The 18,283-nt window shown below is 43.4% G+C and overlaps 1 protein-coding gene across 4 annotated transcripts in view; it reads left to right on the top strand.

The window, feature by feature from the left end:
- fat1a (FAT atypical cadherin 1a) overlaps positions 1–18,283 on the top strand; it is a gene marked incomplete at its 5' end in the record, with an annotated part of 91,748 nt that overhangs the window by 12,566 nt on the left and 60,899 nt on the right. For all 4 annotated transcript variants that reach the window (XM_083656195.1, XM_083656194.1, XM_083656193.1 and 1 more), the window contains one exon: positions 9,263–9,577. In XM_083656195.1, coding sequence (XP_083512321.1) covers positions 9,263–9,577 — 315 coding nt within the window. The remainder of the gene's footprint in view (positions 1–9,262; positions 9,578–18,283) is intronic.

The following is an 18,283-nucleotide window of genomic DNA, read 5'->3' as shown; positions in this document are numbered from 1 at the left end:
GCCTAAAGAATAGCCATGCTTATCTGTATTTTGAAATGCATGTATCCTTTGTGAGGTTTGACAACATTTTAACTGGTTTAACTGCTACATAAATAAATGGCCATGTGGTCATTTTATATAAAGTATAAATTGAATTTACAGAAAATATGCTATATCGTGATATATATCGGTATCGGGATATGAAATGACCTATATCGGAATATGAGATTTTGGTCATATCGCCCAGCCCGACTATTAACAATTATTTGTTGGCCACCACTGCAAAATGTAGCCTATATAAGGGAAACTCTTGACACATCAGAGTATCTTTATCGGGGACTTGTCTTCTTAACTCTGGTAGAGATTTAAGCAAAGTTTGTATCCCTTTATCCCCTTTCAAATTGCAGCCACTCTTTCAGGCATTTCCTACTCTCTGATGCTTGATACAACAAGGATGCATTCGTTTTCTGACAGAAAGCCCGCATGGATCTGCAGACATTATCTGGCCAAATGTATGTGCAAAATGCACACATCCATGTGTTAAGCAGATCTCGCAACGCTATATTAAATTCACAAGGCCTTTGGAAAGAGGTTCAGTTTCATCTGATGGTGTGATTTTCCTGTCACTGCCCCAGTTGGAATGGGGTTTGCCGCTCTGACGGGTTCTTGTAATACAATGAACCCGGCCTTATTGGTTATTCTTAAGTGTCAATATGATACATTGGCTTTCAAAATACAACTGACTGAGCATCAAAATAAAAACGGTCCATGAATCGCGAGGTGAAGACAGAGACAACTTCTTTGAGTCAAAGTGAGACGTGGAGATGGACACGTCTTGATTGACGTTGCTGTTCATCGTGTCCCTTGTGCTGTGCTACCTATCAGTGGACACAGTTGAAACCACATTCTGCAGGGATGTCTCTTCAGTGCCACCAGGGCAAATCTGACACTTTTCCACCTACTAAAAATACAATCTGTTCTCACGGGGGAAAATGCAGGAGACGCACAGTGACACACTGCACAACCAGTGACCATTGCACCTGGTCACTGTCACAGTATTCCTTCACAGCGATATTGTGATATATAGCAGCCTATATCCACATATATCAGAATAGAATTTAGTATATCATCTAGCCTGTTCAACCAGTGTGATCCATCACAGCTTAAAACACCATCGTTTGTAAAATGTACAGAGATGGAATTGGTTCAACAGGAGGAACACAATCAACCTGTTCAGTCATTTTCAGGGGAAGCACCCAAAGGAAAATGCTGAAATCTTAAAATAGCACGGGCTCAACAAATTGCTCAAGGGCATTGTGGAGAACAGCTAACGTGACCGACCTATGTTGCCTTCAAGTGCTGTTTCAAATTCCATAATTACACGTTGAGCACACACGAAGGAGCCAACAAAGTGGACTGAAAACGCCTTCATTTTCTCTGATTCTCAAGTTGCCAAGAGATGTGATATTGATGGAGCAGAGAGCATGGTGGAGGCCTTATCAACAACGGACAGTAGGGGGGGGGAAAACCCATTTTCTCCCCAATCGTACTTGGCCAATTCCCCCTGCTGTCCCGGTCGTGGCTCCACCCCCTTGCCAATCTGGGGAGAGCCGTAGACTAGCACATACTTCCTCCGATACATGTGCAGTCCACTTCTTTTCTTTTTTGTAGCATGTGGGAGGATCATGCTATTCTCCCCAGTTCCCCTCCCCCGAGCAGGTGCCCCGACCAACCAGAGGAGGCACTAGTGCAGCGGCCAGGACTCACAGTCATACTCCACCGTCTTCCACACCCACAGACATGGCAAATTGTCTCTTTTTCGAACCTCTGACCAAGCTGGAAGTACCGCTGCTGGGAATTGAACCCGGGTCTCCGCGGTGGTAGGCGAGTGCTTTTACCTGTCTACTACCCAGATTTGATTGTTACATGTTATTGTTTTGCAATCCACGTCATTAATTAGTAGTGTTGCAAATTTATAATTTCACTCTTCATTGAAGTTTGTCACACATTTATGTTGTAATAACTTAATTAACAAACTTTCCTTTTATTTTGCTGCTGCAAAGTTGTTCTGTGTCAAAATAACAAAACAGCCAACAGAACAACAAAACAGCCAAAAAAACTAATAACTTAACTTAACTTAACTTAACTTAACTTTCAAAGGAGCGGACAGAGCTCTGGTGGGATGGCAGTACAGTAACTGCTCCTAAATAATAATGTGATATTAAAGTCTAGCTGCAATGAAGTTACTTTTTAACTATTTTAGATCACATCCCTGGTCATACAGGGCGCCTATTTAACAATGTATGCACACACACAAAAAAGCCTTGGTTTTTCAAATCAAAAGTCAACCCTGCTGAGTTCATTCATAACAACAGTGTGCTGATGTCAGGTAGTACTATCACATTTCAACACAATATGATATAACATGACAGCTGTCAATCAATCTTCATGGCTAGGAGAGAAATTCCGAGCAGGCAACATGGCTGCCTACATGGGCAGACTTTTCTAGCCCATAAATGTTAATATACTTACCCAATATGTATGCAACGTACAAAATAAAACGAAATGTAATGTCTTCATTTAATGTAGAATGCAAAGGACATGTAACTGGCTCATTAACTCGCATTCCAGGAATATTATTATTTACAGCGGCTTGTCACACACTTCAAGGCCGGCAGTCAGCATCCTCGGGGGGGGAGGAGGCTATGAGCCAACCGCCCAGTCCTCTGCGGACTGCTGTCTCGCTCTGCTCCGAGGCACAGAGCACTCACCTGCATCGCCCCTCACGTTCACTCATTCAAATCCAGTCCCTCATCCCCGACACGCCTACTTTCCAACGGTCAAATCAAACTCCTCCACATGCTATGTCCCGCCTCTCTACCCGGTTTCACTGGGAATAGGGCATGATAAGGAATCATATCACCTGGAAATGCCATTTCAGCTCGACTTTAACCCATTGATACCTGATGCAGCATTTGTGTGCGTATCCCTTTAAGACCGCGAACCGCGTTAACGCGGTTCGCGGTCTTAAAGGGATACGCACACAAATGAGGGATTATACACACAAATGCTGCATCAGGTATCAATGGGTTAAAACAAGGAGCATTGCTTTAAGGCCTTTTTGAAATAACACTGTTGCCAGTGACAATAGGAGCTGTCTTTCTATGTCCCAATAACTTTCTCATCTGGAATTCATGGACTCCATTTAGTCCTAACCCCTCAAAAAAAAAAAAATCTTTAATTCAGGCTTTCCTCTCCGCGCACTTACAGTAAATGCAGATATTCAGTTTTAGGTATGCTTTTTTTTTATTTTCTTTTTCTTTTTTTACCATGCAAAAATATGATGAATATCAGCCATGTCTGCTGATTTGGTAATACAGTGGCTGTTGTGCTCGCTGCCTTTTAAGGCAATAGGATTAGCTTGATATACAGTGCGAGTCATGGTGCTCTCTTCATTGTGAAGCTGGTGAAATGCTGCAGTTTGTCTAAAGTACAGTTTACCCTGAAGCTAGCAATGACAGCGTTTTTTCTGCCAGTAGTGATAGTATACACAATGTGCAGTGATGCATGGAATGCTATGGGACTAGCTCATTGGCTCAGTGGGCCATAAGTGTTTGTCCAGGATGTTGAAGGAGATTAGATGGATATGGCTTTTGGCCTGATACTGTATCCTCATGCATCTGCTTGATTATCTCCCAGACCTACCCTAATGTATTATGACCCTTCTGAGACCATTACAGTCAACAAAACAACGCACACCAGTCTGTGACCTCAATAGGAATCAGACAGCCAAGCTACCTACGCCTGTTCATAGCTATAAATGTATTTGAGCTTATAGATACAGTATACCGGCAAGTCTAACTTGAAAACAATAGAAAGATCACTTTAACATACATCTCTATAACTATTTCCCTGACCACTACAGAGCGTGAGAACCCTTGACATCCAATTTCAATATGTAGACAATCAGCGATTAAAATTGCCAATCAGCGTACTCCTCAGATACTGTACAAAGTTGTTCTAATGACACAAAAAACAGAAAAACAAAAATATATCATGTATTTGTAGTGACAAAAATTGTATTTAAATGAACACTTGTGGAAATGCATTGAACACACAAGCAAGCTTTTTTTCTTGTTCTTTTTTCTTTTCTCTTTTTTCCTTCTTCCTCGGACCGCACTTTAGATCTGTGCATTTTTCAAAACGTTTCAGGGATTAATTATCCCAACAGGCTCAAACTTTTTGAAGCACAGATCTTGGCTGCAGATGTCTGGGAACTCTGGTATGATGTGATATTAGGTTGCCGGGGAACAGGAAGCTTAGTTCCAGGCCTTTTTTCTGAGACACTAGGCCCTCCAACGTGCTGCTGGAATGTGAAGCATTTTGCCAGGCCTGTGGAAAGAGCAGCGGCTGAGAAAGTTGATGTAAGCATGTGAGCAGGAGGCCTAAGAAGGCTGAGGAATGCACAGTCGGGGGGCTGATCTGAATTAACGGAGGTAGTTCAAAGCAAGTCCTCACTTTTCAAGTCCAGAGAAAAATAGGGGCGAGCTGGATTTGCTGAGCTTCTAGTTCTTAAGGGATATCGTAATGGTCTCTTATGTTTTCCTGTACAGTGAGTGAACTGATCCATACAATCACATCACATTGGGTCTAATAGTTACAGTCTTTTTTCATATTCGTGTAGAATCAGGCTCTGCTTTATCACTTGATAGTCAGGTTGATATAGACAGAATATTGCCCAATTTTTAATGAGTGTCTCTGCTGTTTGGGGTGGGGGGGGGGGGGGGGGGGGGCACTGGGGATAAACTGGGTTTTGCACACCACCCTAATCCTCTTTTGACAGAATAGAATCGTTTTTGGAGTTCTAATTTGTTTCACGTGCCAACTTTTGATATCCGTTGAGTGAACAGGTTCTTGCAGCTTTTTTGAACACACATTTCACCCCATTCTAGCTTGTCTGTAACTGTAACCGCTCTGTAGCTGCAAACTAGTTATGGAGTAAACTCATCTCATGGTGTACCTAACTATCCAGCACGTGATTGAAGTGGACACCTACCATAACTGCTGCTCTTGAGTTCCAAAATCATTTGGCTGTGCGAAGGAAGGCTCGACCGCACTTCCGCTCTGCTCGGTGAGTTTGGAGAACAACGCCAGAGGGCAGACAGAAGAGCAGAGCAGAGCAGAAGAAGAAATGAAAGGAAATCTTGGCAGGGGTTGTTGCACAGTCTGTTTTCTTTTCTCTTTTTCCTTTTTGGCCCAAGGGCAGGTTTTGCAACTGCCTCATGAGTAGTTAGTATAGGTGTGTGGGATCGGGCGTGGCAGCTAAATTCTTCAGATTTATCTTTCATGTGATTTGGGCTTAATTATCCACCAAAAGGCCCCGTGGCCGATGCCTTTTCAGATGTTGTGGTGGTGTGGTGTTTTACACGTTTAAGGTCAGGTGTTTTGGAGGCTTGATTCGTTGAAGAGAAATAGAAATGAGATACCTGGACCATTGGAGGCATGTTTTGTGGACCAAACGTTTCATGCCACGATTCAAGGTCCTCCTGGCTCATGTTCTTTCACCTGCTGGGGTTGAACAACAAAATATGAAGCCATCTTCTCTATGCTGATAGTTACGAGGCTGCCAGCCGCCAGCAGAAAGGATGACACTTGTGAGAGTGGAATTGCTCTGCTATGTCGGTGTCTGCCGTCAAACGGACGAGCACTCGAGCGTGGCTATTTGTTTGGCAGAGGTACAAAAGACGGCTCATACTTTGCTCGTTGCCTCCTCTTCTCTCTTGTGCTTTGTCCTATTAGCACGTTTTCTCATCCCTTTGTGTGGATCTGCCGCCTCTTCTCACCCACAGTCCCTCCAACCATTCCCTCTTCACCTTTTCATTCATGCTCATCTTAACCCTAACCCTACATCACCCTAACCCAACCTAACCCTACATAACCCTAACCATACATAGCCCTAACCCAACCTAACCCTACATAACCCTAACCATACATAACCCTAACCCTACCTAGCCCTAACCCTACATAACCCTAACCCTACCTAACCCTAACCCTACCTAACCCCTATCCCTAACCCTACCTAACCCTAACCCTAAAGCCTAATTTATACTTATTGGAAAGTGTCGCTCAACATATGCTCGCCGATGAAGAATAAAGTGTTGCATTTATGGTTAACCACATCGGACATAAACAGTGCTGTCCCTGCAACCTGATGTAACGTTCAACTGCAGCATAATGACACACAATTCACCTCCTCTCTCTGGGAAGTTGGTTGTGATTTTCACAAAGTCATACATCCAGGAGAGGCCGATAAAAATAGCGGGGACACACTTTCATATTCAGTTCAATCGATTTCAATACAGAGAAAACCGAAACAAGGAAGTCAAGCGTGCGTGCCGTCTATATAGCCAATCACACTTGCGTGACACTATGTGACGTAGTCAGCGACACTAGACATTTCACCAGGTAGCAGACACCTCTCGTCGACACTTGAAAGTGTCGACTCAAGTCCTCATTTCTGTTGGCGACGGTTTCAAAAGTGTTGACAGACCCTTAACCCTAACCCTAACCTCTTCTCACCCCCAGTCCCTTTTCACCATTTCATTCATGCTCTTCTTAACCCTCCTCTTATTTTTATGCCCCCTTTTCCAGATTTTCTTAAAACAATTGCTCATTTTCCCTGTCCCTCGGCGTTTCTGCTCAGGTTGTCTCAGTCAGATAAGAATTCCCATTTCTTATTTATGTCTAACATTTGCAATTTCCTGCGCATGGTTTTCCCAGTAGCGAATGCGATCCTCCTTATTTTCTGCTGTGAACCGTCAGCTTTCGCAACACCATCATTTGCCATTACTGCAGTATGTTTCGGGAATATTTTAATCAATGTATAATTTTATAGCCTTAGGCCCTTATCTGTTAATCTTATTTTATGGCTTCCTCCATATGTCTGCTTGCGTTTCTGTCTCTGTATCACCGGAGTTAAGCAGTCAGTTTCCCTATATAAAAATCAACCATATTCCATTCAAGATTTATTGGCCAGTGCTGCTTTTTGCCCTGGGACCCTTGGCTCAAGGAAACATCGGGGAGCGATCTGTTTCCCCTGCCTGACTGCCTCCTTTATTACCTGCCTCAAGCTAAGTTAAAGAGACCTTAAGTTAAGTTAAGAGACCTGTAATGACGACGAATGGCAAGAAAGGAAGCCTGAAAAAGCGGAGAATTAATGAGCTGTACCCCCCAAACATTCCCCCTCCTCCGCTCCTGAATTTGAGAATTTTGTGACAAGTCATTTGGAGTGTTGTCTCTTTTCTGAGAGATCTTTCATCACCTAAGGCAAAAGATTTGGCTGTTCTCTCTGTTACAGTCCTTCAGTGCAGTTTCACAGTCCTTCAGTGCAGTTCAGTTACAGGGAGTGAACAAAGGCTTTTGAGAAGCTGCAGGAGAAGAAAAGGATTCTATGCTGAACTGCTCGAACCTCTATGCTGTGGTGGACCTCCATGCTTGCGTGCTGTTGTGGACTCTCTGTTATCTGGACTACCAGTCAACTTTGACTGTGTGTTACAGATTTTTGTCTCATGTAAAATGGCAAACACCCATAACCTAATGATGTTAATAATAATAATAATAATAATAATAATAATAATAATAATAATAATAATAATAATAATAATAATAATAATAATAATAATAATAATAATAATAATAATAATAATAATAATAATAATGCTCACTTTTATTTTTTTAACCAAATAATAATTAAACCAAATGTGAATTCCATGAGCAAAATCAGGGTTGTGTAGGCATTGCAAATAACATTACACAGTAAGACCACAGACTCTGTTTTAATTAATCACGATTGTGTCAGCATCTTTACTGCCTGGAAGATAGCCAACGCAGTTAGTTTAGAGTTAAATGCCTATTGGGATGAATTCGTTATTTTTGCACAAGAGAGCATTTTATTGTGTGGTTTGGCCAATATAGAGCTTTATAAGTAGATGAAAAATGTGTTATTGTTGTCTTAAATCAAAACAGAGCAAGTTTTTTTGTTGTAGTGATGGACCTCCTTATTGGCATAACTAATGCCATTATGAAAAAGGTGATCAAAATGTGTCCGTTTAACGTCAAAAACACATTTCAGAAAGATAGCACAACTGAAACCTCAAACAAGTCCCCTCCCCTCTCCCACTTAGCCCTTTCCTACAATATACATGGGGCTGTTGAGCACCTGTTGAGTGCTTGTAAGTGGGGCGGTGTGTGAAAAGCACTAAAGCAAAGTCACTCCTGTGATTTTTCTCTCTCCAGTTTGTAGCAGCTATAGCTTCAGCCTTTAAAACAAATCAGCACTTCATATTTTCTTTTTATTTGGTAGAATAAAGAGAGCAACATCTTATTAACAGATGTCATAATAATCAGTCAAGCAAAACAAGCAAGTGATTGTCAGATGGATATCCATGTTCTATATAGGACTGCATTGTTTTTTTGAAAACAATTAGGACTAGTATGTAGCACTATTGTACTGGTCAAATGCGCCTGATGTTGATAGACAAATCTGTGCTTTTATAGGTATATCTGAGTGTTACAGTGGCTTATAACATCAACATTTTCTTTCTTGTTTATTTCCTTTCGTGTCTTTTTTTCTCCCTTTTTAACATAAGTTACATGCACATGTTTGGTTTCATATCTTTATATGACACCTTTTAGATTGCTCTACTGTAGCTAACCATCCTCCACTTCCATTGAAGCATCGTGGAGTGGTCAGGTGGCTTCACATGTCTCTGGAAGATGTTGTGTTTGCTCAGCTGAAGGCTGTAGACCCCACATGGCAAATCAGCGGCAGTTAAAAACCTAAAACCCTGTCCTTGCCAGTGAATGTAAACACAGGAGCACTGGCTGGCCTGCGTGTTGTGAATACACTGCCTTCATATTCACTCCGTTTCATTGACCCTTTCAAATCACCTCTTCACTTTACACCTTACACACCACACTTATTGTATATAGTACTAGTAGTTCATGTGACATTTTGTAAAATGTTTAAATGTACCTGTGTGCCTTGTTTTAACTTGTGCATACCTTTTGAGAGCAACGTGTGTACATACTACAATCGCCATGTTGGTTCTTAGGGGCAAAAGGCTATGGGATTTTAGAATGGGGATTTGGGTTAAATGCATGAAATAAGGTCTATGGTTAACACACGTTTATGGGAGTGGTAATGTGTGTTCAGCAGGATAATCTTCACAGAATACAGACTAAATCGTTTGTTTTGTTTTTTGTCATTTTTCTCATCTCTTAGGCGTCATTCGAACGCACGAACTGCTGGACCATGAGACTACGCCCCACTACTGGCTGACGGTCTACGCCATGGACCGTGGCGTGGTGCCACTCTCTGCCTTTGTCGAGGTTTACATCGAGGTGCAGGACGTCAACGACAACGCGCCGCAGACCTCCGAACCCGTCTACTACCCTGCTGTCATGGAGAACTCCCCGAAAGATGTGTCCATCATCCACATAGAAGCAGTTGACCCAGATGCCAGGGCCAGTGACAAACTGAGCTACAGGATCACCAGTGGCAACCCCCAGGGTTTCTTTGCCATTCACTCCAAGACAGGTAAGATGGCCATTACTGGCATTTCAATTCATGACACTATCAAGTGCATCGTCAGAGCGGGAAGAACATTGTTGCAAGTTTTGCTAGTCTTTAATATGGCTGCTAATCTGGTAAGGGGAATATTATCTACTTCAGAGACATATGTTAATAGACTTCTGTTGCGTTTTGAATTCATCTTTTTCAACATTCCTTTTTTCATGTGCACAAAAAAAAAAGAATCTAAAAGTTAAGACAATAATAACATCATAACATCAATAACACTGTCTTGCACCACTACAGTGACCACTCACGTTTCTCATGTTAGTCAGGATCAACTGAGTAGGTTATATGTTAACGGATAGATCGGTGGTTATAAATTGTGAATGAAAATTGAGAGCATGAAATTCGACATCCAATTCTTTCAACCGAAAGCATCAAAGAGAATAGGCCAAACATGACTATAAAGAATTGGTCTAGATGTTAAACTAGCCTTTGAGACTTGGACAGGTTTTGAGTTACCGTGCTTTGCTGAAGAGCCTCTAAGAGGTTCCTGTTTGCTTTCTTGTCAAAGGAAAAGGGATGAACACATGATTGTAACATGGGGCAGGAGTGGGCCGAGCCTACAGGGGGTTTCCCACTCTAACACTCTAAAGTGTGTTCACATTATGGGCCTCTGCAAATGCTGGCATGATCAATATTTCATTGGGTTCTTAAAGCTTGCCGGAGAAGACTATGTTTTAGTGGAATAGCCGAGGAAAGGCTCGAAATAGGTGTGCAGAAAGAAGCGTTGTGCGCAGACAGGACATCTGTGTGAACATGCAGGTTTCTGCTGTGTTTTTTCTGGGACTCTGGATTTCTGTTACATTCAAGAATTGGTTCTCTCTTGCCCCGTTGCACATTTCCACTTGTCTACAAACCCACTCACACCTAGAGAAAATACAATTAGTCTCACTGTGTTACTGGTAACTGACCGCTAAAATGTGAAATATTGCAAGAATGTTAATGAGTTAGTGTGAATTTAAATGCCACCCATTTTGACTAGCACGCAGTACATTACAGAAGCAAAATGAGCTGGTTTAGATGACACTGTGCAACTCTCTGTATTATACGCCTCTAATTATGGAATCTGTTTATCTTACCTAAGTTTGGAGCCTTGCTCTCTTATTGCTTTGAATGCCAGCGCTGATTTAAACTGCAGTGAGGAATGGGCGGTGGAACAGTTGCTCCAATTTGTCCCCACTGACTTGTGTGGTCCTCCTTTCCAAGGTAGTCCCATCAACAAACTGGGGCTTATTTTCCTTAGAAGTGTCCAATGTGAATTTTATGACCAAATAAGGATTCGTCGTGTAGCGTGCCTACCCAAGCAAGCCTCGGCCCAATCCTGGCCACTTCCCAAAAGACAGGGAAAGAAACAAAAAAAGAAAATGAATAGAAAAAGGGGGAAAAGAGAGGTGCGGCGTTGCATTTAAGCACACTCAGCATAAACTGGGCAAAGACAGATGCGTTTGGTGTTTGTGTGCGAGCGTGACCAGATCAGATTACAAATGCTGATAAAAAGCCGGAATGCTGAAAAAGAAAAGTGTTGGGGGGGGGGGGGGGGGGGGGGGGGTGTTAAATATTTGTCCTCCAACAAAGCAGTTTTAACAAGATAGTCAGCTCGCTGCTCCGCCCTGCCCCCCCCCCCCCTTCTATGGAAGAGGAACTTGTGATCAGTATTGGACCTTAGCAGGTGATCCCACTTCCCAAAGCATTTCAATATTCCCACACGCGGTGACATTTTGACTTGCCACCTAAATAGGATGATATGAAATGAGATTAGCCAGTGCCTAAAACACAGCTCTGGTGCCGTCTGATCAATGAATCAATCAATAAAGGAACCCTCTTCATCAATTCTGGCGGCTGACCTTCAAAGATTTTCATTTAACCTTCCAAATTGAAAGCACATTGAATTCAATTCTGTCTAATTGTGTGTGTGTGTGTGTGTGCGTGTGTGTGTGTGTGTGTGTGTGTGTGTGTGTGCGCGCGCGTGCGTGTGTGCGCGTGCGTGTGTGTGTGTGTGTGTGTGTGTGTGCGTGTGCGTGTGTGTGTGTGTGTGTGTGTGCGTGTGTGTGTGTGTGTGTGTGCGTGTGTGTGCGTGTGTGTGTGTGTGTGTCTATTTTCAGTGAAGCCGCACTAGACACGGTCTCACAATTATCTCTTGACCCCACTAAAATGGCCCGTCTGCTAGTTTGATGAATTCCTTATCAAAAGATTGGGTTGTATTAAACACACTTCTCGTGATCTACTGTTGCATCTTAACTTGTGCATTGTGTCTGGATTGTCACAAATGCCCCCTTCAGGAGAATCAGTACAGCACAACATTAGTATACATCGCTCATTCATTCTTTGCATACGTTCCTCTTAGCCTACATATCTGAAGTTAGTATTTCCCCGCTTCCGGATTACAGAGTATTTATGAAAGCAAAGCTTATGGCCAAGTCCATCGAGGACAGAACCTGTTTACATTAGAATTGGCTGTTATGTCTTTAGGGCCTTTTGAGAAGCGCCAGAGGAGCGCTACGAACAAGCAGGTTATACAGAGGACACTGAAGCATAAGGATAAGGCCCATTCATGCATATCAAAGCATGTAAAACGCATCAAACTTTGATCAGTGGGACACCAGAGGCTCTGGTGTCAGGGTCAACAAAAAGCGCTTTTGTGCAAAGAAAGCCGCCTTAAATCACTGCTCTGTTGTGTTTGTCTTTTTTATTGATTCTTCTGGGAGAACGAGGCACAACGTGATAGAACGAGGCACAACGTGATTGAAAATGAGCCGGAGAGGTATAGGCGTGGAGGACAGCAGTGAGTCAGAGAGAGTGGCGGAGAGCGCCATGTTTATCTTGACTTCTTTTTCACTTCAGAATTGGCCTAAATGTCCTCAGGAGAGATTACAAATTATCTTTTATTTCTATGTCTGTGTCATTAAATGGGATGGAAATAGGCTTGATATCTGTCCACATTATCAACTCAATATGACATTCCCACCGCATATTACAGGTTTTTGAAAATGTTTAAATTTACAACATGGTCTCTGTAATTACACGTTTCCAAAATTGCAATGGAAGCATAGGCCCTGTCTTGGCATATCTACAAAGCTTTGCAAAGGGGTGGGAGAAAGGAAAAGAAGTTTAGGCCTATGTTTTGTGTGTGGGTTTTCGGCAACTTTGTAGGCAATGTGTTTCAAGCTAGCTAGCTAGCATGCTGTCCTTGTGCTACTCTCCAAGCAGCATAAGCTTGAGAGGCAGAGGTAGGCTTTGCTTGACACTTTGGGTGGCGTTGTGCAGGCGTTGTGCAGGCCCATATTGGCTCAGTAAAGCCCAGGATGAACGGCTTATGGCCTGCTTTATTTCTGCAGAGTGAACACGTTTTGGTTTGGTTGTTCTCTGACTTTGGTTTGACGTTAAAGTGCAAGGCCAGCTCTTCTCTCCAGCAGACTCCATGGCTGTCTGTCCCATCGGCTGAGAGCTCGGACTTTTGCTGAAAAGAGAAAAAGGAGGACGGACCTGTATGGGGTGAAATTAGTACCACCAGACACAGCTGCATTTGAATCACGTGTTCTTCTGAGTTTGTTTGTGATTCGTGAAATTAAATCGGTCAAATTGAACTCGCTTATTTACGTGTTTGAAAATATGTTATTTCATGTTATTCAATTTCAGTTTTCGCTTCAATGTTTGCAGTACATATTACTAGTATGGGATACGATTTGTGCTGGGTAGGAGGTCGCTTGAATGTGTTCTAGAGTAATCCGTCAATTACTTGGGTAGACATGTCGAATAACGATGGCTTGCACGCACGCGCACGCACACACACACACACACACACACACACACACACACACACACACACAGCGGAAGTTTTTATGTGAGGGTAATAGAGAGAGCCAGAGCAAAGATCACACAGATGGTTTGATCTTTTATCGTCGAATGCTCATAAACCTACTTCCGATTGCACCTTTCACCATGAATCATGTAGCGTTTAAGTGATTTTCATCCGCCCGGTCACTTAATTCACATAATTAGCAGTAGTCAATGTGGTTAATTAACACAATTAGCAGTAGTCACAACGTGGGGGGAACTTTGCAAGAAGTGGAATGGTGCTTAGTCGACGTCTTGTACACCATTTACTGGTGTTTCTAAGGTTTCACAATGTGTCCAGCGATTTGTTTTTAGAATGTATCGCCATTAGTCTTGTTATGTTGACCTGTTATAGGAGATTTGTGCTCGGAGCACACACTGCCTTGACAAAAGTCGACCTATAACAATGGTGCCTCTCTGTGCTCCTCACTTAACAATGGTGTGGTGGAGGTTATTGAATAAGCTGTGCTCTCTGTTCCCGCTGACAACAGCCTGCCTTTTTACGGGATGTGCTCGTCTATAGCCGATTGTTTTTGCCCTTTAGTGGCAGCTTTCATTCCAGTGGAGGAAGTGAAAGGAAGAAAGATAAACCCAGGTGAATTTTTGAAGGCCCCATTGAACAATCGGAGCTGGTCCTCCTCCTCCTCCTGAGCCTGGAGCCAGCAGCTCATTGTAGTCCCATTGAAAAGGAATGGCGTGGGTAATGCGTTGGCAAGCCCGGGCTACCTCCGACAGCTTTTATACGCGTTTCTTATCCCCAGAGTTGAATGAAAAGCTGGCGAGGAAGAAGGTGGAGAATAGGAACAGCTTGTTGTGGCGCTGCAAATCATATGCTCCCGTGGTGGTGCTCATATCGCCTTTCAACAACGCCTTCTCTGTTTGGTGCAGACAACACACGCACGCACGCACACGCACGCACGCACGCACAGGTGCACGCACGCGCACACACACACACACACACACCGGTGTTATCTGTAGTTCTAAGGGCCCAACCAATATCAGTGGAAGCTAGATAGGAAGTGGATACTACCTCCAATGACTTCCTGCCATTTCCTGCAATTGTGCAGTGAAAAGAGCTCCACAGCGTGGAACAGTGTGAGCAGAGTTACCCCTCCTGAGGGGTGGCATGGTGGCTCAGTAGCCTGGGTAAACCCAGCCCCCACGTGACCTGCTCTCAGACCTCTGGTTCTCAGTCCCTAGTGACTGAGAGCAGGTCACGTGGGGGCTGGGTTTACCCAGGCTAGTGGCTCAGGGGCGTGACCATGTGACCGTGATGACTGTCGCACGTCACCTCCCAACTGCTCCTGTCTCTCTCTCTCTACTGAGATCTATCTATCCAGTATCCAATGAAGGCTAAATGCCCTCCCCCCACAGACGCCTTCAAAACAAAACGTTCTGCCGCCGCTGTGACTTTGTGTTCCGCTGGCTTATTTTCAGTAGATCCGGGGCCTGTCATGAGTTATAGATTAATTACTGCTCCTTAACCACAGTGGCAGTTTTACCATGTCTCCAATGTGTAATTACTTGGGTATAAATGTGGAATAATGATAGTTTGTCCAATGTCCATATACACACACACACACAAGCACACGCATGCACGCACACCGCACGTGCGCACAAGTACGCAAGAAGGCCAGTCCACTCGCTGCCTAGCTTTATTTTCCTCTCTCTTTTAAGACGGGTTGTCAGAGCTGTGCCTGGTGAATCACCTGGTTTCTCCTTTTACATGTCGTCTGTCTGCCTTAACTGACTGGACTATGAGCCAAGAGAGCACCAGTGTGTGTATGATGGAGAGCAAGCAAGCACAGCATGTAGTCAGAAGCACACACATGCACCCACACACCAGAAGAAAAACAATCTGGAAAACAAAACATTCTACCACTGTGGCTTTGTGTTTTGGTGGCTTATTTCCAGTAGATCACGAGCTGTCATGAGTCGTAACTACAGTGGCAGTTTTACACACGTGTAATTACTTGGGTATAAATGTGGAATAATGATGGTTCGTCCATAAACGAACGCACAGGCGTGTGTGTATGGACCTTAACTACATTGGCAGCTTTTACACGTCTTCAATATACTTTGTACTAGGGCTGCACGATATATCGTTTACACATCGTCATCGCGATGTGCGCATGCGCAATAGTCACATCGCAGGGCGTGCGATGTTAAAAGTAAATTAACTCGTCATTTTGCTTGATAAACTCTCACTTTAGGGGTAGCCTACTGAGTGAAATGCAGCCTCTCTCAAAGGTGAGAGATGCCCTACTACCGTACTCACTCATTTAGTGCTTAGCTTCAACACAACAAAATGGACAGAGAGCTAAATTGAATTATTTTTGCTTATGTTGCGTTGCTGACAGTAGCCCGTCGGATGTAAACGATGTGATTGCGTAGGCGGATGTGTCCACAGGTTGCAGCGCACTAGCAGGCTGGCTGCTGTAACTCAAACATGTCTGTGGAGTGGAGATATTTACTCTTGAAACACCAACAAGCAAGACAGCAACATAATATAATGACAAGAAGGCTAAAGTGATTATTACTGAGAAGTTGTCCGTGTATCACCGCAGCTCTCTCTCCCCCTCAGGCTCTGATGATGCCAGGTCCTACACATCGGGAGCGTTTTTTTCGTGCGATTAATTCGCACGTCAATAATATTTTCCGAACCTATATCAGTCAATGCAACCGTGCATACCAACGGCGAAGTTTCGCCGAGCGTTATTGCGGTGTTTATTTTTTCGAACCACGGTCGATTCTTCAGTAGTTCGCTTCCGACGTGTACACATCTGTGGCTGTGATTGACAGGTGGGTCAAAACTCGCATCGCAATTTCGTGCCGTATATTCGCTCTTGATGTGTAAGGACCTGGGTTGAGTTAATCATACATAGCGACTCATTTACACAAAACATTTCAGTGAAAATAAAAAGACAAGAGACATATCTTGGCAATTAAATGTATATTTATTACTTTTCACGAATGAATTGTTTGTCACCAGTGCTGCTACATGTGAATCGTCGTCTCTGTCTGTACTGCGGTGCGCTCCAAAACCGGAACTCCAGAGATGCGGAGTGTACCACTTGGTAGTTTCTGGAGGGGGTTTCCGGGGGGTCAGACCAAGTGTGTAAAGTGGCAGGGGTGTTTCATTGTTGATTTATTGAAACGGTAGATTCTGGCACTCAATATTAGGGGTGGGCAATATATCAATTGTATATCAATATTGTGATATGAGACTATATGGTCTTAGATGTTGGATATGGTAAAATATGGTGATGATACGGCATACATGTTGTCTTTCCCTGGCTTTAAAAGCTGCAGTACACTAAGTGAAATGTAGGCTAGTGACATTTTTAAAGTAGAATGTCATAACTCACTCACTTTTTCATGTATGTAAGTCATGGAAATCCATTGGTCAAAATGTGTATGAACCCTGATAGATGGTGCTCTGAGGCCTACCAGTAGGCCACAGCCCAGTGGTTGAGAAACATTAAAATACATAATTTCCCCTCCAATATCAGATGGACTCCTCTACAAAATCACCCAAATCAATCTAGAAGTATTATTTTCTTTAAAATAGAGCTATTCTGGTAATCTGGTGAAAATCTCTATTTTTTCATATCGCAATATATATCGCAGGGGTGGGGAATATCGCAATGTCAGTTTTTTCCAATATCGTGCAGCCCTACTTTGTACTGTTACAAACAAGTAGAATTTGACGTTTCTGGTTGGCTGGTCTGTTGCACTGCTAAAGGAACGTTGCACAGCCAGGACAGCGTTCAGTCAGTGTAAGGGAGAAAAATACCTTTGCATTTGTCGCCGTACGATTACGCGACTTGTTGAATAGGCTCTATATAGACTCCGCTAGCAGCTGGGGTAATGTCACTTAGCAGATGGTAACATCCCATGTTCAATATTGGGGGGAAACGGTTACGCTGGACAACATGTTTTTTTGGAGGTCAGACTGCATCCTTGTTTACCTGGCAGGTGATGTCTGTCTCACATAAGCCCATGAGGGGAAAAAAGACGTGCATGCAGAGTGTTTACACGCAACAGCTGACCGAGCACCTCGTCCTCTCCAGATTAGTCTCTGGTGTGACAGAGAACATGATGTGATGATCACCTCTTTGGCACAGCGTTAGACATTGACTTTAAATAAAAATAGATTATACGTTGACCGATTTCTTATGCCGGTATTGCAGCGGTAGTGCATCACAGATGAGCCTGTGCTATGGTGGTTAACACTGGCCAGGTTCTCTTGGAGCTCTGAGTCCACTAGAACAGGTAGCGGGGATGTTCTCACCTACTCAAACGAGCTGCACCAGGGTACTAAGCTCTCAAGAGTTCGATTTAGTCGTTCAACACATGCCAGGTCTGAAAGTGCCCTGAATAAACGAACAATACAAAGCCGGAGTGAATATATTACACACGTCTGTATGTTCAACTTTGTTTTAAGTACCCCGCTGATTTTAGTCCATGTTCAACATGAGCATTTGTGATACGTCAAAAACCCGACGCTATCCCAGATATTTCATTGAGATCTATGCGGTGCATTGCACGGAAACGCTGCAACAGACCAGTTCGTCTAAAGTTGACTCCATTACTCGAAATGATGAAGCACAGATAAACGGCACCCGCTAATGGATTTCACCAGCTAATGACATTTGTTCAGAGGTGGTCTCTGTCTTTCCTCCTGCTGGTTAAAAAATGGAGGAACAGATCAGCACCACGGTCCCTGTTTCCAGAGCTATATGATCCAGTTTATATAATCCCGCTCTTGTGGTTTCCATGCAGACTCATCTGGGGATTTGATGGATGCCCGGTGTCCCATGTGAATGCAGC

Source organism: Poromitra crassiceps (assembly GCF_964638095.1).
Source record: "Poromitra crassiceps genome assembly, chromosome: 19".
NCBI classification, from domain to species: Eukaryota; Metazoa; Chordata; class Actinopteri; order Beryciformes; family Melamphaidae; genus Poromitra; species Poromitra crassiceps.
The sequence above is the reverse complement of the archived record's forward strand: the minus strand, read 5'-3'. Positions and strand labels throughout refer to the sequence as shown.